The sequence below is a fragment of the Salvelinus namaycush genome, chromosome 41 (assembly GCF_016432855.1).
Source record: "Salvelinus namaycush isolate Seneca chromosome 41, SaNama_1.0, whole genome shotgun sequence".
Classification (NCBI taxonomy): domain Eukaryota; kingdom Metazoa; phylum Chordata; class Actinopteri; order Salmoniformes; family Salmonidae; genus Salvelinus; species Salvelinus namaycush.
This window is the reverse complement of record NC_052347.1, coordinates 10,157,082-10,182,374: the sequence shown is the minus strand read 5'-3', so window position 1 is coordinate 10,182,374 and position 25,293 is coordinate 10,157,082. Positions and strand designations below refer to the sequence as shown.

The following is a 25,293-nucleotide window of genomic DNA, read 5'->3' as shown; positions in this document are numbered from 1 at the left end:
AACAGAGGAGGAGTAGGATAAGGGTACGGCTAAAGGCTATAAGAACTGGTCTTCTGGTACATTCGGAACAGAGAGTAAAAGTAGCAGGTTTCTGGGCACGGTAGAATAGATTCAAGGCATAATGTACAGACAAAGGTATGGTAGGATGTGAATACAGTGGAGGTAAACCTAGGCATTGAGTGACGATGAGAGAGATATTGTCTCTAGAAACATCATTTAAACCAGGTGAGATCACCGCATGTGTAGGAGGTGGAACTAAAGGGTTAACTAAGGCATATTGAGCAGGGCTAGAGGCTCTACAGTGAAATAAGGCAATAATTACTAACCAAAACAGCAATGGACAAGGCATATTGACATTAGGGAGAGACATGTGTAGCCAAGTGATCATAGGGGTCCAGTGAGTAGCTCGGCGGGCCGGAGACACAGCGATTCAGACAGCTAGTGAGCCGGGGCTAGCAAGCTAGCAGAAGGGCCTTAGAGGGACGTCGCGATGGAAGAAGTTTGTTGTAGCCCTCTTGTGCTGTTACGTCGGCAGACCAGTCGTCATGGATCAGCAGGGCTCCATGTGGTAAAAGGGTCCACACCAATTGGCAAAATAGGTATAGTGGCCAAAGAATTTGTCCGATGGGTCTCTTCAGCTAACAGTCCGATATGCTCTAGACAGCTAGCGGGCTGGGCTAGCAGGGTGGCAGATGGGCATTCAGGGGACGTCGCGACGAAGGAGCCAGTTGAAAACCCCCCTCGTACGAATTATGTCGGTAGTCCAGTCGTGATGGGTCGGTGGGGATCCGTGTCGGCAGTAAAAGGGGTCAAGGCCAATTGGCAAAATAGGTATTGTAGCCCAAGGAGTGGCTGATGGACCTCTTCGGCTAGCCGGGAGATGAGCCTAGCAAAGGCTAGCTCCAGGCTAATTAGTTCTTGCTTCAGGACAGAGATGTTAGCCAGGAGTGGCCACTCGGATAGCAGCTAGCTAGCTATGATCCAGGTGAAAAGGTTTGAAGCTTGCGGTAGGAATCCGGAGATATGGAGAAAAATTCTCAAACCTATTTGCTCTGGTTTGAGTCACGCTGTGCAGACTGGCGAGAGTTGTCCGGGCTAAAGGTAGCTGATGACCGCTAGCAGTGGCTAGCTGACTACTAGCTAGTAGCTAATTAGCTAGCTAGCTGCTGTTGTGGGTTCCAGTTCAAAAGTAAAGAAAATAGCAGATCCGTACCACATTGGGTGAGGCGGATTGCAGGAGAGTATGTTGAAGTTGAGGTTAAGAAAATCTAAAAAATATATGCGTAGAAAAAAGATATATAAAGATATATACACGGGACACAACAAGACGAGGACAAAAGACGTCTGACTGCTACGTCATCTTGGATTTGGATGATACTGTGTGACAGGGATAGGGTGGGTGTTAGGGTTGAATATGTTCAGGTATTTTACAAATGTTCCATCACATCACGTAACCCGGTATTTCCCGCCAAAACCGGAAGTGTAATTCAAAAGAATATAGAGCATATAAATAGGCCTGTGTCTGGATTTGATTAGAGCTTTGATCAAAAGGTCAAGCCTGTGTCACGTTCCTGACCTGTTTTCCCTTGTTTTGTATTTATTTAGTATGGTCAGGGCGTGAGTTGGGTGGGTTGTCTATGTGTGATTTTCTATGTTGGGATTTTGTGTTCGGCCTGGTATGATTCTCAATCAGAGGCAGCTGTCAATCGTTGTCCCTGATTGAGAATCATACTTAGGCAGCCTGGGTTTCACGTGTGTTTTGTGGGTGTTTGTTTTCCGTGTCAGTAGTTGTGCCACACGGGACTGTTTGTCGGTTAGATTCTCTTTTGTTATTTTGTTTCGTGTAGTGTTCAGTTTATTTGTTAATAAAACATGGACACTTTCCACTCTGCGTCTTGGTCCGATCCCTACACCTCCTCTTCAGACGAAGAGGAGGAGAACAACCGTAACAGCCTGATGCTACCTGAGCCTGATGAGCCAGACATTAATTACATTTAATGAGCCCAAGTCCAAAAAAGCCCAAATGATTGTGCCATTATCCAATAACATATATGATATAGGCTACTGCACATTACGCACAACAGCAATACATAAAAACCCATAGATGTAGCTAGCTATATGCTCTCTTGGGTAAATACATGAAACTAGCTCCAGTAGCTAGTCTTTTTGAGTGTGAACTGTATTACTATACTGTATCTTAATATACTGTATTATATGGACTGGAATTACACACCTCGTTCAAACCATGATAAAGTTGGGAGAGAACATGTGCAATTCCAGTGCAGCACATGCGGCCTACAAAGTTACAAGTACAGGCTAGCGAATTTGAATAGCACTAGAATTGAATGAATCAATTCTGTGTTTATTAGTCACATGCTTCTTAAACAACAGGTCTAGACTAACAGTGAAATGTTTACATACGGGCCCTTCCTGACAATGCAGAGAGAAAAAAAATAGAAATAATATAAAAATAATAACATCAGGAATAAAGACACATGATAACTTGGCTATATCCACGGGGTACCACTAGCGTGTCAATGTGCAGGGGTACGAGGTAATTGAGGTAGATATGTATATATAGGTATGGATAAAGTGACTAGGCTACAGGATAGATAATTAACAGTAGCAGCAGCATACAGTATATGATGAGTCAAGAGTTGGTGAAAAAGAGTCAATGCACCGGGTAGCTATTAAGTTAATAATTATTTAGCAGTCTTATAGCTTCGGGGGAGAAGCTGTTCAGGGTCCTTTTTCTTCCAGACTTAGTGCACCGGTACCGCTTGCCATGTGGTAGCAGAGAGAACAGTCTATGACTTGAGTGGCTAGAGTCTTTGACCATTTTTAGGGCCTTCCTCTGACACCTCCTGGTATAGAGTACCTGGATGGTAGGGAGCTTGGCCCCAGTTATGTACTGGGCTGTACGCACTACCCCCTGTAGCGCCGTGCGGTCAGATGCCAAGCAGATGCCTTATCAAGCGGGGATATAGACAGTTGAGATGCTCTCAATGGTGCAGCTGTAGAACTTTTTTTTAAGTTCTCGACCTGCTCCACTACAACCCTCCATTTCCTGTAGTCCCTGATCAGCTCCTTTGTCTTGCTGACAAAGGGGTGGTTGGCCTGGCACCACACAACCAAGTCACTGACCTCCTCCCTATAAGTTGTCTCATCGTCGTTGGTGATCAGGCTAACCACCGTTGTGTCATCAGCAAACTTAATGATGGTGTTGGAGTCGTGCGCGGCCACGCAGTCGTGGATGAACAGGGAGTACAGGAGGGGACTAAGCACGCACCTCTGAGGGGACCAAGTGTTGAGGGTCAGTGGGGCGGATGTGTTGTTGCCTACCCTTACCATCTAGGGGCGGCCCATCTGGAAGTCCAGGATCCAGTTGCAGATGGAGGTGTTCACTCCCAGGGTCCTTAGTGATGAGCTTATGGTGTTGAATGCTGAGCTATAGTCAATGAACAGCATTTTTATGTAAGTGTTCCTCTTGTCTAGGTGTGAGAGGTCAATGTGGAGTGCAATAGAGAATTGTAGATATGTTGGGGCGGTATGCGAATTGGAGTGCGTCCAGGGTGTCTGGGATGATGGTGTTGGACCAGCCTTTTAAAGCATTTCATGGCTGCATCTGTGAGTGCTGTGGGGCGAAAGTCATTTAGACAAGTTACCTTGGCATTCTTGGGCATAGGGACTATGGTGGTCTGCTTGAAACATGTAGGCATTACAGACTGGGTCAGGTAGAGGTTGAAAATGTCAGTGAAGACACTTTCCAGCTGGTCAGAGTATGCTCTGAGAAGGCTTGCTGGTAATCCGTCTGTGGATGGTTAACCTGTTGAAAGGTCTTACTCACATCGGCTACGAAGAGCAAGATCACACAGTCGTCGAGCAGGTGCTCTCATGCATTGTTCAGTGCTGCTTTCCTCGAACATAAAAGGAATTTAGCTCAGAAGGAATTTAGCTCGACTGGTAGGCTCACGTCACTGCGCAGCTCACGGATGGGTTTCCCTTTGTAATCCGTGATAGTTTGAAAACCTGCCACATCCAACCCACATCAGAGCTGACATAGTAAGATACGATCTTAGTCCTGTATTGAAGTTTTGACTGTTTGATGGCTCATCGGAGGTCATAGCAGTATTTCTTAGAAGCATCTGGATTAGTGTAGCGCTCCTTGAAAGCGGCATCTCTAGCCTTTAGCTCAGTGCGGATGTTGCCTGTAATCCTTGGCTTCTGGTTGGGATCTCTACGTATGGTCACCGTGGGGACGACATCGTCAATTCACTTATTAATGAAGCCAATGACTGATGTGGTAAACTCCTCAATGTTTTTGGATGAATGCAGGAGCGTATTCCAGTCTGTGCTAGTGAAACAGTCCTGTATGTTACCATTCGCTTCATCGGACCACTTCCTGTTTGAGTTTTTGCTTGTAAGCAGGAATCAGGAGGATAGAGTTATGGTCAGCTTTGCCAAATGGAGGGAGAGTTTTGAATGCATCTATGTGTGTGGAGTAAAGGTGGTCTAGACTTTTTTGCCTGTAGTTGCACAGGTGGCATGCTGGTAAAATTGAGGTAAGATAGATTTCAGTTTCCCTGCATTAAAATCACTGGCCACTAGGAAAGCCACCTCTGGATGTGCATCTTCTTGTTTGCTTATGGCCCTATACAGCTCGTTGAGTGAGGTAAATAGTATGGTCTGCAGTTTATCAGGAAGTATTCTACCTCAGGCGAGCAAAACCTTTAGACTTCCTTAACATTAAAGATTGCGCACCAGCTAACATAGAGACACACACCTTCCCCCTTAACCTTACCCGAAGCTGCAGGGGTGGGAGTTAGGGAGTGGAGGAGAGAACTTCTAAAGAACTTTAGGAAATTATTAAGGAGAAGGGTGAAACTTGGCAGGTGAAATGGGTGTGTTTTTGGCTCTCAGTCAGGCAGGTAGTATGCGTGTGTGTGTACCTGTTTGATTATCTACACCTGTCTCCGCTTGTTGGCGCTCTGCTTTTCACAGATATCTGAGTTTCGGTGTCCAGCAGCAAAAACCTATAACATGGGTAATGCTTCAGTTCAGAGTAGGGGGAGGATCACTGCAATTTATCCCCAGTGTGTCCTTAAGAAAAACAAGTGGATCATGTGTCACCAGTAGGGCGGCGCCAACAGGTCGGGTTACCCCCTCCCAGTCCTGTACAATAAGAAATCTGCCTCTATCTCTACGAGCAGAGTGATAATTGTAGAACAGAGACTGGGCCCTCTAATCACAATCACACGTTTCCCAGTGACTGGTAGTGGACATGGGGCTTTGGAGAAAGAGAAGGAGCGGAACAGAGCGATATGGTGGTTGGCTCAGTTTGTCCTCCGTCTGGAAATTCCTACTAAATTGTTTATTTTCCCCATGAGGAGAGAGAGGGGCAGACCGGACAACAACAAACATGTTGTCATAATGACAATACCCGTTCTGTCTCTGTTTAACAACTTTCGTTTGTCGTCACATGTTGGACGGGCTGACCAGAATGGGCCAGAATTCCTTTTGTATTTCCTGGACCCGAATAATTTGATGATTCTGGCTCTGAACAGACCTCCTGCTCATTCAACGGTTTAGGGAATGAGGGATGAGCTATTCGCCATGTCTCATTGAATGTGTGACCCTCAAGAGTTTGTATGAGATTAGAGCTCAGTGGAGTGATGTAGATGAACAGAACTGCATGTACATGCATGTGTGTGTTTACATATCTTGCATTACTCATCTCATATGTATATACTACTTTCTATACTATTCTACTGTATCTTAGTCTGTTCTGACATCGCTCGTCCATATGAATATAGTCTTAATTCATTCCTACTTAGATTTGTATGTATTGGGTATATGTTGTGTAATTTGTTAGATATTACTTGTTAGATATTACTGCACTGTCGGAGCTAGAAGCACCTGCAATGACATCTACACATCTTTTATTTATTTAATTTAATTTTACCTTTATTTAACCAGGTAGGCTAGTTGAGAACAAGTTCTCATTTACAACTGCGACCTGGCCAAGATAAAGCAAAGCAGTGCGACACAAACAACAACACAGAGTTACACATGGAATAAACAAAACATACAGTCAATAATACAATAGAAAAAAAAGTCTACATACAATGACGTGAGGAGGTAAGGCAATAAATAGGCCATAGTAGCAAAGTAATTACAATTTAGCAAATGAACACTGAAGTGATAGATGTACAGATGATGATGTGCAAGTGGAAATACTGGTGTGCAAAGGAGCAGAAAAGTAAATAAAAACAATATGGGGATGAGGTAGGTAGATTGGATGGGCTGTTTACAGATGGGCTATTTATAGCAGCAGCGATTGGTTAGCTGTTTAGACAGCTGATGTTTAAAGTTAGTGAGGGGTTATATAAGTCTCCAGCTTCAGCGATTTTTGCAATTCCTTCCAGTCATTGGCAGCAGAGAACTGTAAGGAAAGGCGGCCAAAGTAGTTGTTGGCTTTGGGGATGACCAGTGAGACATACTTGCTGGAGCGTATGCTATGGGTGGGTGTTGTTATCGAGACCAGTGAGCTGAGATAAGGCAGAGCTTTACCTAGCAAAGACTTATAGATGACCTGGAGCCAGTGGGTCTATCGACGAATATGTAACGAGGGCCAGCCGATTAGAGCATACAGGTCGCAGTGTATGTGACAATCACGTGTATGTGACAAATAACATTTGATTTGATTTGACGTGCTTGTGTGTGTTTGTGTGTGATAGACAGTGGGCCTCAGAGCAACTCTTTGTGTTTGCCCTCATGGCCCAGTGGCCTCTCCTGCCCTACCATGACCAGAGGCAGCCGGGGACAACTACAGCGCTCTCCTGCCCTACCATGACCAGAGGTAGCCGGGGACAACTACAGGGCTCTCCTGCCCTACCATGACCAGAGGCAGCCGGGGACAACTACAGGGCTCTCCTGCCCTACCATGACCAGAGGCAGCTGGGGAGAACTACAGGGCTCTCCTGCCCTACCATGACCAGAGGCAGCCGGGGACAACTACAGGGCTCTCCTGCCCTACCATGACCAGAGGCAGCCGGGGACAACTACAGGGCTCTCCTGCCCTACCATGACCAGAGGCAGCCGGGGACAACTACAGGGCTCTCCTGGGTTTTATGCTGACTGTTAGGATTCATAGTTCCCATCTGTGCCAGGAATGGATTTTTTCAACATTTTTATAGTTACAATTTTATAACATCTCATGCTTGAACTTGTGAGATGGTACTTGTGAAGGGAGAAAACTTGATCCCGTATCTATCAACCTGTTATAATCATGGAAAATCCATGATGTCATGAAGGAGAGGTGATCATGGCATCAGAACTGATTGATTCTAATTATATGGAATATAACTTGTTTGCAGTCTTCTGTGACTACCATGACAACTAGTGCAAAAAATCTATGCAGTTACATATCGGGATATATATATTTTTTTACCATATATCGTATCGTATCGTTTTGAAAGTGTCGCAATATTATTTTTGCGCTAGTTGACTGTACCAGCAACAAAACTCTATTTTTCCTTCATAGGTATTTCTCCATCTTCTTTTTAAATAGGGAGCCAATTTGTTTTCAGCACTTTTAGTTCCTTGACTGATCAAACTCATTTTCTCATTCCCATGTTGACTCCAATGCTTCCCACAGTTGTGTCAAGTTGGCTGGATGTCCTTTGGGTGTGGACCATTCTCGATACACACGGGAAACTGTTGAGCATGAAAAACCCAGCAGCGTTGCAGTTCTTGACACAAACCGGTGTGTCTGGCACCCATTACCATACTCCGTTCAAAGGGACTTAAATCTTTTGTCTTTCCCATTCACCCTCTGAATGGCACACATACACAATCCATGTCTCAATTGTCTCAAGACATAAACATTTTTCTATAACCTGTCTCCTCCCCTTCATCTACACTGATTGAAGTGGATTTAACAAGTGACATCAATAAGGGATCATAGCTTTCTGGTCAATCTATGTGTTACGCGGAGTGGAACAGGGGAACCCAAGAGCAGACTCAGACAAGGAGACTGGGATGAAGTAACCAGTGTATTTATTGAAACACAGGGGGGAAATGGAGTGCAGGTCAAGGGAAGCTTGGGCAGGTTGCTGGAAACCGAGGCTGGTGCGGCAGGTGCCGAGGCTGAGGCTGGAGCGAGAGGGGTTGAGACAGGGTGAGCAGGTCCGGAGGGGAATCCAAGGGAGTAGTAGTGTGGGGAATCCAGGACAGAGTAGCAGGATGACGACACGTGGGACTGGAGACAGGGACCAGAGTCAGAGCGGGCAGAATGAGCAGAGATTCCAATCTGGCAGCGTGGAAGTGGCAGGGCTGTGTATTTGTAGAGGTCTTGATTATGGAACAGGTTGCAGCTGGTGGGGATCTGCTCTAACTCCAGCACACCTGTCTCCGCCCACACAATCACACACACAGAGAGAGGGAGAGGGTACTGGGGGAGTGGCGGCAGGTCAAGGAGACACAGGATGAGGAGCAGAGGGCGTTGCAGTAGCAGATGTGACACTATGTCATGGTAAGAGTAGCTGTTCATAATGTTTTGAACACTCAGTGTATGGTGAGCAATATGTTAGGAATATCGAATCGCAATACATATAGAATCGGCACCTAAGTATCGTGATAATATCGTATCGTGAGGTCCCTGGCAATTCCCAGTCCTAATGACAATCTAATTCCAACAATCACATCAAACATTCTGAACTTCATAACTCATCTTTCTTTCTAGAGAGTGGCTGATTTTGATATTTTCTCTGAGTTTACTCTGTGTATTTGCGATGGCTTTGAAGTGTAGTACTGCAGTAGATCTTCTCTGGAGGAGGCTGGTTCAATGAGACTGAAGACAGAAAACTGGAGAGAGCAGGTTCTGTGATGTTGGGTGTTGGAAGGATTGGGCCTGCTACTGAAGATCAGCTTGAAAGGCCTTATACTGGTAAGGTGATGAGAAGGGACACTGGGGCTGGGAGGTCTGAGAAAGGCTTTGGAAAAACACCACAATGTTATACTTGCATTTTACCTGAATGAAAATATGATTCTGAGACTAATGGCCTAAACTCATCAAAGGCAAGCATGCGAGGCATGTGTGATTTATTTTAGAATGCATTGTTTTAAATTATGATGATGGTTGTCCTCTTTGATGCCTCGCTTAATTAGAATTTTATCGCTGGCGCTGTAGTCGCACAAAACAATACTTGACTTTTTGAATTGGAAGAGGTAGCTAAGAGTTGAGGCTTTACCATACATGCTAAATTAGACCAAGTCATCCACTTATGGAAACACAACATCGCTATCAACAAAGATGATTGGAGATATGGACTATCCTGCTAGCATTCAGTCACTGCTCTGCCTGTCCTTTCCACCCGCCTTGCTTTAAGAGCCAAGCTTATTTTACTCCTCAGGCCATGGTTGCTTTGGAGCTTGATGTTGACCAGGCCAAGATGAAGGGAGCTGGTCAGACAGACTCCTGTATTGATGCTGCAACTACTCCAGTGTTGACCTCCAAGAACAGTGGCTCTAACAAGAAGAGAGGCCGACTCTCCAAGAGGAGACACCACTGAACACCCTCCTGCAAATATGGGCCATTATTCTTTTTGCACTTGAAAGATTTTGATAAAGATTTAGCTTATTACTATACTTGCTGTTTCCATTTAATTTTTTCTCTCAATGGATATTTTTAGTAGAAGTTTCAATAGTTTTCAAAATAACCTCATTCAGCTGGGCACAAGACAAGAGGTTGCTTTACAGTGGAGCATTAATGAGAGTGGACCCACATATTAAAAACAGTGGGTAGGTAACAAAAACTGACACTGTGTATCCGCCCAAAATGACATTTACTTGTATAGTGCAACGTTTCAGTCACATAGACCTTGGTCAGGCATCATTTAAGTGATATTGAGAATGAGGATGCAGAGGAGGTAGCCTACACAGCAGCCTGGCGTTGTGGTTATCTGTCATCATGCCCTGAGTTCATATTGAAGCACTCGACTAGACCTCAACTCCACTCACCCTCTCTCTCCCTCTTCCTTTAGTCTCGCTCACCTCTTCCTCGTCTCCTTCTCTCTTTCTCTCTGAGGACATAGGGACTAGCATGACGTATTGCTCCTGATGGAACAGAGAAGGGGCCTGAATTGAACCAGAATTGACCCGGCGACAACCAAGACTAAACACTTTAGGAATGTGTCTGACGATGAGAATGCCAAAGAAAATGTTTTAGCTACTCCCTGTGTGTGTGTGTGTGTTTGTATGCGTGTGTGCATGTGTGTGCGTGTGCATGCGGGTTTGAGTGTTCTTTCATAAGTGAAGGTTATATAAGTCTACACATTTGGAGCGTGCATGTGGAGGCTGTGTGTTTGTGCATGAGTGTGAGTTGTGTGTATTTAGTGGCTTAGTAATTGTGACAGGGTCAAGACCAAGCCACATCATGTTGCCCCTGATTATATCGCAATTATGTTCTTGATTCTGAAACAAAAGTGCCCAACAATGGTTTGATAAGAATAATACCTTTTGTTTAATGAGACTTGCTGTAACTCCTGTGTTCATTCAATTAGTAAACAGGTCTTCTATTCAGCCTGGGGCACCCCATCCCTAATTTTCCCAAATCAGACACACCCCCGCCCCTCACTGCCCCCACCCCCACCCTGCAGCGTCCCACATCGGGGCCTCGGCAACATTTAGAACACAGGCTCCACCCTCCTCCCCCCCGGACTGACCCCCCACCCATTTGATTGTGATTGACAGCGTCTTTGTTCTATTGTGCGTAGCTGAGAGGGCTGGATGGGGAGCAGGCCATGACCTCTTTATATCCATCAACAGATCACTGGCTTGGTCCACACACACACACTGCACACAAGCAGATGCAAAAGAACGCAGGCGCACACACACGGATACTTAATAGTAGGACTATTGGCTATGAGTGTAAGGAGACAGATCTCACATTAGTTTACATTTCCATGGTCATTTGCAAGCAAACTTTCTCTCACATACTATCATTCACTGGTACTCCAGCCGAACCACACACAGAACTTTCAACACCAGTGGTTGGAAACATCCACTCAGACCCTAGAAAAACATTATCCAGTCCCAACTCACAGAGATCAGTAACTTCAAAGAACAAACCAATATCATATGGCTACATTGATCTCCATCCCTAGACAACAGTATAATACTCTCAACAGGTCTCCTGCTCATTGAGCTGTGTGTGCTGTAGCGTCTGTAGTGGAATCTCACCCCAGCTGATGGTACAGCTAGAGAGAACACACAGTGATCTAGTGCCCCCAACTGGTTCACATAGAGTACTGCAGGCACAATGGAAACCAGGCTCTCTGGAAACCCCACCAAAGACATTGAGCTAAACGCCTCATCATTACAGCGCCGTTAAGAAAAAGTCTGTCTCTTTCAGAGTAAACCAATTTATTTCTTTCCAACCAGATTATTTCTAAATCAATTAATTACTTTCAAAAATAAGATATGAATAATCTATCCATTCATAAACATTTAAAAACCACACATTCAGCTTATAAAAAGATAATAATAATAATATGATTAAACAGCAAAACAACAATACTACTGTAAAGACATACATCAAATCAAATGTACAATGAAGGAATCTAGTAGATTCTTTGTAACTCAGAGCTAAATACTGCATAGTACTAAGAGTTTAGCAAGGCCTGAGTCTTCAGTTCATTGGGTGCTACGTTACGCTTTCACTGTGATTGTAATGCTGTTCTTTTTTTGTTATTCTTAGTAACTGGTTAGTAAGTAAGTAAGTTAAGTAAGCTTAGTAAGTTATGTGTGCTTTGTTTTTCCGTCCACAGACAGATAGACAGATAGACAGACAGATAGACAGATAGACAGATGGACAGATGGACAGACAGTGTCATTGCCCAGCAGCACCTCAAAAGACTGGGACGGAGGAGATGCCTGGCTGTGTTTGTGGGTAAGTTGTTTGTGTGTAATCGTGTGTATGTATGAGGAGGGCCAGGAGTTTTTCCCGATCACATGATCTGACCAGAGAAAACTCCTAGCCCCAAGTATGAGGTCACACTGTACTGTCTGTGTTTGTGCAATTGTGCGTGTTGCCTGGCCAAGCTTATCCTGGTTCTCTCACGGCCTCTCTCCCCGAGAACTACATGCCCCTCCTTCCCCCAGGTGGTCCAGGCTTGGGTGTCAATAATTCAGCTACACAACTGTATATTTCTCACAGGGTGCGTCCAAAATGGCACCCTATCCCTATATAATACACTACTTTTCACCCTGGTAGTGCACAATATAGGGAATAGGGTTCCATTTCAGACCCAGTCTCAGTTCGGTGAGATGGTGCGTCGGCGCAGGCAGCTGCAGGTCAGGCACTTAAGGATGCTCATGGTGATGTGCATGAGGGGGCCGAAGTTGAACAGCAGGTTGTAGAAGGTGTTGACCGACAGGCCACCTGTCTCGTCGGCGTACTTCATGGCCACGATGGGCGTGTACAGGCTGTTGGTCAGGTTCCTGAAGCGAGGGTTCCTTGACTCAATCACCTTCTTAGTACACTACGAGAGAGAGAGAGAGAGAGAGAGAGAGAGAGAGAGAGAGAGAGAGAGAGAGAGAGAGAGAGAGAGAGAGAGAGAGAGAGAGAGAGAGAGAGAGAGAGAGAGAGAGAGAGAGAGAGAGAGAGAGAGAGAGAGAGAGAGAGAGAGAGAGAGAGGACATTATTGAGTGTTTGTAGCACACCTGAGTTTCTTTCAAATACCTTGTGGTTGTTGGTCTGGAGTGCCAGATGGGATTGGATTTGCACTTTTGGGACTATTCCATTGGTTCCATTACACTAGGCAAACTCAAATCCCATGAACCAAAGGGTGACACAGGGAGGGGAGAGTGTTCTCTAACCTTGGCGATGTCCTCTGGGGTCTGGCCCATGGCCTCAAAGATATCCTTGGAGGAGGGCAGGTAAACATCTTTAAAGTAGCGCACTGTGTCTGCATCAGCTCCTGGGTACTCCATCTTGGCCACGTCCTCCATCATCTTCGTCTCAAACTCAGTGTGCACCGGCCCTGGCTCAATCATAGACAAACTGACCGGAGAGAATTAAATAGATCTTTATTCATCTATTACACAGTAACGACAATTCTTTAATTTTGCTGACACAGTAACCAGGTAATTGAACGCCCACTGTGAGCGATACCAAGAGATGTAATGACAGAAACACAATAGGAGTACAAGACAGACTGAGAGGAACTCACTGGATGTTGAACTTGAGCAGTTGGACAGCCATACTCTCACAGAAGCCCTCCATGGCGAACTTGGAGGCAGTGTAGACATCGTTGAACACTACACCTATAGGCAGAGCAGACTCAGGGTCAGGAGGAATGGTAGTCAGAGAGCAGGACCGGAATCTACAGCTTTTACAGTTAGCCTGCTGGTCCAGATCTGTATGTGCGTTAGCCAACGCCTCAATCATTGGCATGCCAGTCTTACCCTGTAGACCCATAACACTGCTCATGACCACGATGTGTCCCGCCCGCCTCTTCTTCATGTCAGGCATGACCTCTTTAATCATCCTCACCACGCCAAAGAAGTTGGTCTCAAACACCCTCTTCATGTCCTCCATACTGATGCTTTCCACTGGTCCCAACAAGCCCACACCTGCATTGTTGACTGAGGGGTTGAGTCACAGATAGAGACAAGGGTTATAGACCTGTAGTTACACTACCGATACTATACAGTTACTACACTGTAGCCTTCTGTACAGACACCTACAGTTAAGGTTTAGAGATGAGGCTCTAAAGCTTTAGTCACAACTGATGTTTTGTAGGCCATCATTGTTTTATTTATTTTTATTTAACCTTTATTTAACTAGGCAAGTCAGTTAAGAACAAATTCTTATTTACAATGACTGCCTACCAAAAGGCAAAAGGCCTCCTGCGGGGACAGGGGCTGGGATTAAAAATACAAATAAATTAAATACAAATATAGCACAAAACACACATCACGACAAGAGAGACAACACAACACTACATAAAGAGAGACCTAAGACAACAACACAGCATGGCAGCAAGCACATGGCAACACAGCATGGTAGCAACACAACATGACAACAACATGGTAGCAACAAAACATGGCAGCAGCACAACATGGTACAGTAGCAGCACAAAACAGGGGTACAAACATTATTGTGCACAGACAACAGCACAAAAGGCAAGAAGGTAGAGACAACAATACATCACACAAAGCAGCCACAACTGTCAGTAAGAGTGTCCATATTGAGTCTTTGAATGAAGAGATTGAGATAAAACTGTCCAGTTTGAGTGTTTGTTGCAGCTCGTTCCAGTCGCTAGCTGCAGCGAACTGAAAAGAGGAGCGAACCAGGGATGTGTGCTTTGGGGACCTTTAACAGAATGTGACTGGCAGAACGGGTGTTGTATGTGGAGGATGAGGGCTGCAGTAGATGTCTCAGATAGGTGGGAGTGAGGCCTAAGAGGGTTTTATAAATAAGCATCAACCAGTGGGTCTTGCGACGGGTATACAGAGATGACCAGTTTACAGAGGAGTATAGAGTGCAGTGATGTGTCCTATAAGGAACATTGGTGGCAAATCTGATGGCCGAATGGTAAAGAACATCTAGCTGCTCGAGAGCACCCTTATCTGCCGATCTATAAATTATGTATCCGTAATCTAGCAGGGGTAGGATGGTCATCTGAATTAGGGTTAGTTTGGCAGCTGGGGTGAAAGAGGAGGGATTACGATAGAGGAAACCAAGTGACACAGTGACACAGAACCCCTCCACTGGTTTCTTGGGCTCAGTGCTAGTAAATGATGCTCAACCTGTCTTCATCATAAGGGAGGTTTCTGAGTCAAAGGTGGACAAGGTGATTAGCTCACTAAAGAACTCTAAAGCCAAAGATGTGTTTGGGATGGACTCTACCTTTCTTAAAAACTACAAAGAGTCACTCATTGGCCCCATTACTAAGGTCACCAACACATCTATTGGTCTCGGGGTGTTTCCAAGGGTATGGAAGTCGGCCATAATAACGGCCATCTTTAAATCAGGCGACCCTGCTGACGTGAGTAACTACAGGCCCATTAGTATACTACCTGTGGTGTCAAAGGTTGTTGAAAAGTGTGTAGCAGAACAACTGATTGCCCACCTCAACAACAGCCCCTTCACATTACACTCCATGCAGTTTGGCTTCAGAGCGAAACACTCCACAGAAACGGCCAACTGCTTTCTTCTGGAAAATGTGAAGTCCAAGATGGACAAAGGGGGCGTTGTTGGGGCTGTGTTTCTGGACCTAAAGGAAGGCTTTTGATACTGTTAACCATGAGATTCTCATCACAAAATTGTCCAAGTTCAACTTTTCCCCCGATGCCTTGAGATGGATGAAATCATACCTTGAAGGCAGAACTCAGTGTGTCAGAGTGAGCAATGAGCTGTCGCCCACTCTTAGCTATGATGTGGGTGTGCCCCAAGGGTCAATACTGGGGCCCCTCCTGTTCAGCCTGTACATTAATGATCTGCCTTCTGTCTGTACTGGGTCTGAAGTTCAAATGTATGCAGATGATACAGTGATATATGTGCATGCAAAGAGCAAACAACAAGCTGCACAAGAACTCACTACTGTAATGGTCCAGGTTACAAAGTGGCTCAGTGACTCGTGTTTGCATCTCAATGTGAAAAAAACTGTTTGCATGTTCTTCACAAAGAGGGCAACAGATGCTACTGAGCCAGATGTCTATGTGTCAGGGGAGAAGCTCCAGGTGGTATCTGATTTTAAGTACCTTGGCATCATACTTGATTCCAACCTCTCTTTTAAAAAGCATGTGAAAAAGGTAATTCAAATAACCAAATTCAACCTAGCTAATTTCCGATTTATACGAAATTGTTTGACTACAGAGGTAGCAAAACTGTACTTCAAATCTATGATACTCCCCCACTTAACATACTGCTTGACTAGTTGGGCCCAAGCTTGCTGTACAACAGTAAGACCTATTCAGTCTGTCTACAAACAGGCTCTCAAAGTGCTTGATAGGAAGCCCAATAGCCATCATCACTGTCACATCCTCAGAAAGCATGAGCTCCTGAGTTGGGAAAATCTTGTGCAATACACCGACGCATGTCTTGTATTCAAGATCCTAAATGGCTTGGCTCCCCCTCCACTCAGTACTTTTGTTAAACAGAAAACCCAAACATATGGCAGCAGATCTACAAGGTCTGCCATGAGAGGTGACTGTATAGTTCCCCTAAGGAAAAGCACCTTTAGTAAATCCGCTTTCTCTGTGAGAGCTTCCCATGTCTGGAATACACTGCCATCAGACACACATAACTGCACCACATATCACACTTTCACAAAATGCTTGAAGACATGGCTAAAGGTCAATCAGATTTGTGAACATGGTCCCTAGCTGTGTGTTGCCGCTTTCCATGTCTGTTGTCTGTAACTTGTGAGGTGTGGAAACACTTCGTTGCTTTTATGAATTTTGTCTTACTGCTTTTTGTTCTATGTTGCTCTGTCTGTATGCTACGTCTTGCTTGTCCTATGTTGCTATGTCTGTATGCTATGTCTTGTTCTATGTTGCTATTGTCTATATTGTAATTGTTTTTAATAACCTGCCCAGGGACTGCGGTTGAAAATTAGCCGGCTGGCTAAAACCGGCACTTTTACTGAAACGTTGATTAATGTGCACTGTCCCTGTAAAAATAAACTCAAACTCAAACTCAAACTCAAGTCTAGATTTAACTTTAGCCTGCAACTTTGATATGTGCTGAGAGAAGGACAGTGTACCGTCTAGCCATACTCCCAAGAATCTGTATGAGGTGACTACCTCAAGCTCTAAACCCTCAGAGGTAGTAATCACACCTGTAGGGTGAGGAGCATTCTTCTTACCAAACCACATGGTCTTTGTTTTGGAGGTGTTCAGGACAAGGTTAAAGGTAGAGAACGCTTGTTGGACACTAAGAAAGCTTTGTTGTGGAGCATTTAACACAAAATCCGGGGAGGGGCCAGCTGAGTATAAGACTGTATCATCTGCATATAAATGAATGAGAGAGCTTCCTACTACCCGAGCTATGTTGTTGATGTAAATTGAGAAGAGCGTGGGGCCTAGGATTGAGCCTTAGGGTACTCCCTTGGTAACAGGCAGTGGCTGAGACAGCAGATGTTCTGACTTTATACACTGCACTCTTTGTTAGAGGTAGTTAGAAAACCAAGCCAAAGACCAGTCAGAGACACCAATATTCTTGTGAGCCAGCCCACAAGAATGGAATGATATATTGTATCAAAATTAAATAAATAAAGGTTGAATATTTTTTTTTAAATAAATAAGCTTTGGCCAAGTCAATAAAAATAGCAGCACAACATTGCTTAGAATCAAGGGCAATGGTGACATCATTGAGGACCTTTAAGGGTGCAGTGACACATCCATAACCTGAGCGGAAACCAGATTGCATACCAGAGAGAATACTATAGACATCAAGAAAGCCAGAATTTGTTCTCAATTGACTTGCCTAGTTATATAAATGTTTGAATTGTATGAACACTAGTTTTGTGTCTTGAAATACTTTAGGGAAGAATATATAATTTTTTTCTGTGTAGGTTCCCGAGTGGCGCAGCGGTCTAAGGCACTGCATCTCAGTGCAAGAGGCGTCACTACAGTCCCTGGTTTGAATCCAGGCTGTATCACATCCGGCCGCAATTGGGAGTCCCATCGGGCGGCACACAATTGGCCCAGCGTCGTCCGGGTTTGGCCGGGGTAGGTCGTCATTGTAAATAAGAATTTGTTCTTAACTGACTTGCCTAGTTAAATTAAAATAAAAAAATAAAAAAACATGAACTCAATTTGTCAGATAGTGATTGCACTATTCCCTGTCACCACTAGGTGTCAAGACATGAATGAAATAAATAGAGAGGTGTGATGTAACAGTCTGCTGGGCTGTTTTTGTTGTATTAAGGGTAGAGGGGGTAGTGTCGGGAAGTGGAGGGTCAGGAGTGAACCTATGAATAGAAACAGTTTTCCTGTAAAATCAGAGTCCACCAGTTGAAACAGAGGTTAGAGTTTTAAGGCGTATATATACACATAGGCATAGTCCCTTCAAATTCAACTCTGGACCTTGAAGCCAGTTCCACTGTATTTTTTCATTGTTCCTCCAGGAACGTATTTAGACCTGGGACACCAGGTGTGTGAAATTATTAATCAGGTAGAAAATAAAACCAGCAGGGTTAGGACCTCGTAGGGTAAGAGTTGAATGCCCCTGGCCTAGACTAATGCAGGATGAACACATGGCCTGGAACACACACATTCACAAACCCACACACACGGAAAAGGCGAGGCTATTTGTCCCAAGGCTAGAGATCAGGTCATTGCCACACAAAAGGCCAGGGCAGGAGGTTTAGCTCGTTAGTTCCAGCCCTGTTAACTCACTGAGGATATCAATATGGCGGTCCTTGACACTGTTGATGCACTGCTTGACTGACTCATCACTGCACACGTCCAGAGGCAGCAGCATGAGGGTCTTCCCATACGCATCACCTGCTGTCTCCACCAGCTTATCCTTCTTCTTCAGGTCACGCATGGTGGCAATGACTGGGAGAGAGAGAGAGAGAGAGAGAGAGAGAGAGAGAAAGAGAAAGAGAGAGAGAGAGAAAGAGAAAGAGAAAGAGAGAGAGAGGGGGGATGGAGAGAGAGAGAGAGAGAGGGGGGGATGGAGAGAGAGAGAGAGAGAGGGGGGGGATGGAGAGAGAGAGAGAGAGAGAGAGAGAGAGGGGGGGGGGTGGAGAGAGAGAGAGAGAGAGAGAGAGAGAGGGGGGGGTGGAGAGAGAGAGAGAGAGAGAGGGGGGGGGGTGGAGAGAGAGAGAGAGAGAGAGAGAGAGAGAGAGAGAGAGAGAGAGAGAGATAGGGGGGGTGGAGAGAGAGAGAGAGAGAGAGAGAGAGAGAGAGAGAGAGAGAGGGGGGGTGGAGAGAGAGAGAGAGAGAGAGAGAGAGAGATAGGGGGGGGTGGAGAGAGAGAGAGAGAGAGAGGGGGGGGATGGAGAGAGAGAGAGAGGCAGAGAGAGAGAGAGAAAGAGAGACAGAGAGAGGGGGATGGAGAGAGAGAGGCAGAGAGAGAGAGAGAGAGAGAGCGAGAGAGAGAGAGAGAGAGAGAGAGCGAGAGAGGGGGGATGGAGAGAGAGAGAGAGCGAGAGAGAGAGAGACAATGTTGATGCACTGCTTGACTGACTCATCGCTGCACACATACAGAGGCAGCAGCATGAGGGTCTTCCCATACGCATCACCTCCTGTGAACTGTTGCCACAAGAAAAGGGCAACCACTGAAGAACAAACACCATTGTAAATACAACCCATATTACTTTGACTATTTGCACATCCTTACAACACTGTACATAGCCATAGTCTCTAATCCTTTGAAACTTGTGAGTGTAATGTTTACTGTTAATTTTTGATAGTTTATTTCACTTTTGTTTATTGTCTATTTCACTTGCTTTGGCAATGTAAACATACACTACATGGCCAAAAGTGTGGATTTGGCTATTTCAGCCACACCCGTCGCTGACAGGTGTATAAAATCAAGCACAGTGCCATGCAATCTCCATAGACTAACATTGGCAGTAGAATGGCCCGTACTGAAGAGCTCAGTGAATTTCAAAGTGATACCGTCATAGGATGCCACCTTTCCAACAAATCAGTTCGTCAAATTTCTGCCCTGCTAGACCTTCGCGGTCAACTTTAAGTGCTATTATTGTGAAGTGGAAACATCTATGAGCAAAACCGTCTCAGCTACAAAGTGGTAGGCCAAACCAGCTCGCAGAACCAGACTGACAAGTGCTGAAGCGCATAGCGCGTAAAAATCGACTGTCCTCAGTTGCAACACTCACTACCGAGTCCCAAACGGACTCTGGAAGCAACGTCAGCACAAGAATTGTTCATCGGGAGCTTCATGAAATCCATGACCAAGCAGCCGCAGACAAGCCTAAGATCACCATGCACAATGCCAAGCGTCAGCTGGAGAGGTGTAAAGCTCGCCGCCATTCGACTCTGGAAATGCGTTCTCTGGAGTTATGAATCACTCTGCACCATCTGGCAGTCCAACGGACGAATCTGGGTTTGGCGGATGCTAAGAGAACGCTACCTGCCAGAATACATAGTGCCAGTTTTGTGGAGGATGAATAATGGTCTGGGCTGTTTTTCATGGTTCAGGCTAAACCCCTTAGCTCCAGTGAAGGGAAATCTTAATGCTACAGTATACAATGATATTCTAGATGATTCTGTGCTTCCAACTTTGTGGCAACAGTTTGGAGAAGGCCCTGTTCTGTTTCAGCAGGACAATGAACCCGTGCACAAAGCGAGGACCATATAGAAATGGTTTGTTGAGATCGGTGTGGAAGAACCTGACTGGCCTGCACAGAGCCCTGACCTCAACCCTATCGAACACCTTTGGGATGAATTGGATTGCCGACTGTAAGCCAGGCCTAATCTCCCAACATCACTGCCCAACCTCACTAATGCTCTTGTGGCTGAATGGAAGCAAGTCCCCGCAGCAATGTTCCAACATCTAGTGGAAAGCAGCTTCCCAGAAGAGTGGAGGCTGTTACATCAGCAAAGGGGGACTAACTCCATATTAATGCCCATGATTTTGCAATGAGATGTTTGACAAGCAGGTCTCCACATACTTTTAGCCATGCAGTGTATGTTTCCCATGCCAATAAATCCCTTTGAATTTAATTGAATTGAGAGAGGCAGAGAGAGGGACAGAGAGAGAGAGCCAGAGAGAGAGAGAGAGAGAGAGAGACAGAGAGCAATATATCTGAGATATATGAGACTACATGGAACAGACTGATGACTGACCCACTGACACATAGATAAGCAGATATAGTAGACTTGCACACAGACAGACAGACAGACAGACAGACAGACAGACAGACAGACAGACAGACAGACAGACAGACAGACAGACAGACAGACAGACAGACAGAGACAGACAGACATAACAGCCATGCAGGTCAGTGGGTCTATTCCACGTTCATCCGATTGTGTAACACACTATTGATTCCCTTTGAACTCCGGACCTGGGAGACATGAACCTACATAGAGTAACAAACCGTATCTACCATCTACAGTATGTACAGAAAGGTTTTCCACATGTTTGCATCTTGCGACTTGACATTCTCCATTCCAAGTTTACAGTGAGGTCAACCACCTCTGTGTTTATTGATGAGCTCGAACACAGAAATAGAGAGACAAATAGTATTACACAACAGAGATCAATGGTGGAAATCAACAGCTGTAATCAGGCACTGATCTGAAGACCTGCTGTCCTTGATGAATGAAGACATCCTCTTGTCTCATCTGGTTCTGTAACCTCTGACCCAAAACCCCCAATGACAATCCAGTATATATGGAGTGAGTGGAAGAGCATGGAATAATGGCGTGTGACTAGAATAAGCACTGCGCGTATCTGCTTTACTAGCGAGGGTGTGGAGGTGCTAGTAGAGAACTATGACAGCTTCGACTGCATACTGTCTGTCGAGGACACGTGTTGTACACCTATGAGTAAGATCTTCATTATGAGAGAATTGGGTGTCTGTAAAGCAACAGAGAGATGTGTGAGTTTCAACAGAACTACAGCTGCATTGTTCCTTCAGTTGTTGTTAGAGTTATTCTTGGGCAACAGTTTAGTAAACATGCTTGAATGGAACCACACTGCCCTGAACTGGGATTGTTGAAGTTTCTCAGTAGTTGGGAAATGTCACTGCTACCAATTAATACTCAGAATAACAGCGCACTATTTAATCTGGATTTTCCTCCTGATCCTTCAGAGAGAACAGATCAAGTTATTTTCTGCAATGTGGTCTCTCTTTCTTGGAAGCAGGTCACAGTTCAACGAGAATGATTCAACCCTGAGTACTGTTGAGGGAGCTGTTACTCGCTTCTGTTGCGCTCCTCTATTTCACGGCAATAAATCCCAAGACCCCACTACCCTCAAAGAAAGAACAATTCTACATAACCCTAGACTGACATTAATGATGGGAAGTCAGTAGCTGGAAAGTGGATGACAAACGAACAATGTCCGCGACGAGCCCCGAGCTCCGTTGAGCCCCGATGAAGACTTCAAACAAGCCTTGCTAGTGAACCCTCGCTTGTACAGGTCTCAAACTTTGTCCCTCTTTCAACACTCGCTCCAGAGATGGGACTATAGGCGCATTAGGCACGGCACTAAACCGGGGCAGCGGTCTACAATTCAGTGCGATAAAGGGGGCTTTGTACGAGAGAAGTCACTTGAAAGAGAACTGGCAGTCTCTTTTATGATCCCCGCCTGGCAAGCGGCGTCCTGGCGGAGCCGTACCCTGGAAACTTTGCTTTCAGATGATAATAGCTGAATCAATGGGGTAGAGAACCAGAGGGCTCACGATAGGAAATATATATATTTTTAATCATTAGCAATAGGAGATTTAGTCTAAAAGTAAAACGCGTAGGCTATAATGTTTGGGCGCAAAGGTCAAACCTGCGCGTAAAAGTTGTTTTGGATAGATAGACTAATGATGACCCTATTGGTACACAGAACATATTCCATAAGGTTCACACAATGATCAGAGGGATTTTAGCAGCATGTCGGATCAAGCTTCTGAAGTTAAAGGCAGATAAACAATGTAAAGAAAGCGCATTTACCATGGTAACGCTTCTTCTCATCTTTGGCCAGCAGGACGGCGATTCGTAACCCGATGCCGGAGGAGCAACCGGTGATCAGAACTACTTTTTGTCCACTGCTCGCCATGGCTTGTCCGGTTAGGTCGTGCGTTTTAGTGTTCTTCTGCTCCGGATGGTTGTTGCAGAGCGAGCTCGAGCACTGGACTTTAAAAACCAAAGCGGATCATGCAAACACAGCGGCCATGTGAGCGGGTCATTTAGTCACATGTCCTATAAAAGCGTTTACTAAAAAAGACGAGGCACCTCGCAAACTCGACTGCCAGCAGAATGTTTACAGTTTCTTAGTCGCTTTGGTGCATTTTTCACATCATCCCTAACATGTGCAAAATAATAAGTGCATTTCTCAGAACAATTTGTACAAACTGCAAAATACAATAGATATGTTTCTAAAGCTAGTCAGTCACTAAAAATCCTTAGTACGTCTCTCAAAAGTAAATATTCATGCCAATGATCATGTCAGTGTCATCAGAATGATAAGTTATTGAGTCATTGTTCACGAACAAGGTCGTCAAAATGTTTAGGCATGTTGTCAATGTAACTGTGTACTTTGACAGTATTACCTGATGTAAACTTAGGCTACAGTTTGGATGACAGTTACTGTATTGAAAATGCACAAGGCTGCACTTCTATGGCATATATCAATTTCAACAGTACTATTTACATATTACTGTATGTGGGTTATTGATTGAAAGAGACTGGACAACCCAAGGGGCACAAAGGAAAAAAAACTAAATTAGAAAGAAACACAGGAAACCACCCCTAAGGCACAACTTTGCCCGCAGCACTGTTGTGCTGTCTCTACACATCCAGACGTTCCTGTCTGTCGGCCCACATATTCTCATCCACATCACACCGGATATTTTCCCTTCCAATGCAACGTGGAAAGAAGCTTTTGGAATGCCTTATCCATCCTCTGATGTCCTCACATGCTGCATCCATTGCAGCCAGCAGGGTCATCTGTGTGTGTGGCTGACGATCGTACACCTTCCACTTCCATGCTGAAAAGAACTCCTCAATTGGGTTAAGGAATGGTGAATAAGGTGGGAGGAATTCTATGAGCATCCTCGGGTGGGTCACAAACCATTGCCTTATGATGTTTGATCGATGGAAACTCACATTATCACAAATGACCACATACTTTGGCAAATCCTCTCTAAACAGACCCCTCTCATCATCAGGGATGAGAGCCCTGTAGAGAGTCTCTAAAAAGTTGAGTAGATGCTGGGTGTTGTATGGCCCTATAAGGGGGATATGGGTTAGGACACCATGCTCCGAAATAGCAGCACACATGCTGATATTTCCTCCCCGTTGGCCTGGAAAATCCACAGTAGCTCTGTGACCGATGATATTCCGACCCCGCCTTCTGCATTTGGTCAGGTTGAAGCCAGCCTCATCCACGTATACAAAGTTGTGAGAGGGTTCACTTGATTCCAACTCCATTATACGCTATATCCCAGAACACACAGTTGAATTTGTTTTGGTAAGGAAGAGTGACATAAAATGTACATATATTGCATGTTCCTTCCACAGCAATGGAAATGTGTGCAGTTTATGCTTACTGTACTATGTATCACTATAAAATGTTGCTGTAAAGTAGTTACATAGATATATGTTTTACCTGTACATACTGGTACCGTAGCTCCTTAACTCTGTCCTCAGGTACAGCTGTTTCATACTCATCTGGTTTCTATGCAGCACCCTGTCGATGGTTGAGATGCTAACCGTATGGATGTTTTCAAAGACACCGTTGTCTTCTATAATGGTCCTTTGTATTTCCCTGAGTCTCATGGCATTGTTTGCTCGGACCATGGTGCAAATAGCCTCCTCCTGTTGAGGTGTGAAAAGGCGTCCTCTGCCACCGGTTTGAGGTAATCTTGCAGTCCTATGTGGGGAAAAATGCAGTGATGCATCGCACACTTTCACATAGACAAAAACTATGCGAACACACATTTTACTGTAAAACATACAGGTGGGTGCATGTAAGGTGCAGTATGTATCTGTATAGAGTATATTTCTGTATGCTGTGAAATACAAGTGGACTACTGTAATATGAAGCATTGTAGGAAGTATACAGTATACTGCTTATATACAGTAACAGTGCACTGTACATTGGTGGACATACCTGTTCTTTCTTCAAAACGTTTGAACTATTGAGGACACGGTTGATCTCCCAATATTCGGCTGCACCCTTCGACCCGCCTCAGCCATTGTAAGGCCATGATTGACAACATGGTCTACAATATTGGCCCTTATGTCATCAGATATGCGCCTATGTCCTCTTCTGCCTCTTCCTCTGTTTTGCCTTCCACCACACATCCTTGCTCCTCTTCTTCCTCCTCTTGGCTGTTGACCCTGTTCATTTCCTGGTCCATCCATTATTGGAAAATTGCAACTCTGTGTTGTGGTCTGTCTATATATGCTTGCCAATTGATTCTTCATGAGATGCACCTTTGAGCAATTTAGACAACTGGTTGATTGTTGGTTGAACTAACACTTTACATTCCTTCATGAGTGAGGGTCAATTTCACCTGCACGATTCATCAATTCACGTTTTTGTACAAAAGGTCTAATAGAAATGTGTAAAACTATGCTTGACAGTTTATG

At 44.9% G+C, this 25,293-nt stretch overlaps 1 protein-coding gene across 2 annotated transcripts; it reads right to left on the bottom strand.

The window, feature by feature from the left end:
* Window positions 1-11,407: 11,407 nt before the first annotated feature.
* On the bottom strand, window positions 11,408-22,912 carry LOC120034323 (retinol dehydrogenase 8-like). 2 transcript variants are annotated; one of them, XM_038980834.1, is made up of 6 exons: window positions 22,651-22,910; window positions 18,409-18,570; window positions 13,468-13,647; window positions 13,233-13,326; window positions 12,880-13,063; window positions 11,408-12,542 (listed from the first exon to the last, which is right to left on the bottom strand). In XM_038980834.1, the coding sequence occupies exons 1-6, from the start codon at window positions 22,754-22,756 to the stop codon at window positions 12,315-12,317; spliced, it is 954 nt and encodes a 317-aa protein (XP_038836762.1). In that variant the 5' UTR covers window positions 22,757-22,910; the 3' UTR covers window positions 11,408-12,314. The 2 variants fall into 2 exon arrangements, with proteins under 2 accessions (XP_038836762.1, XP_038836765.1); XM_038980837.1 differs by lacking the exon at window positions 18,409-18,570 and having other exon boundaries at window positions 22,651-22,912.
* Between the last annotated feature and the right edge of the window lie 2,381 nt (window positions 22,913-25,293).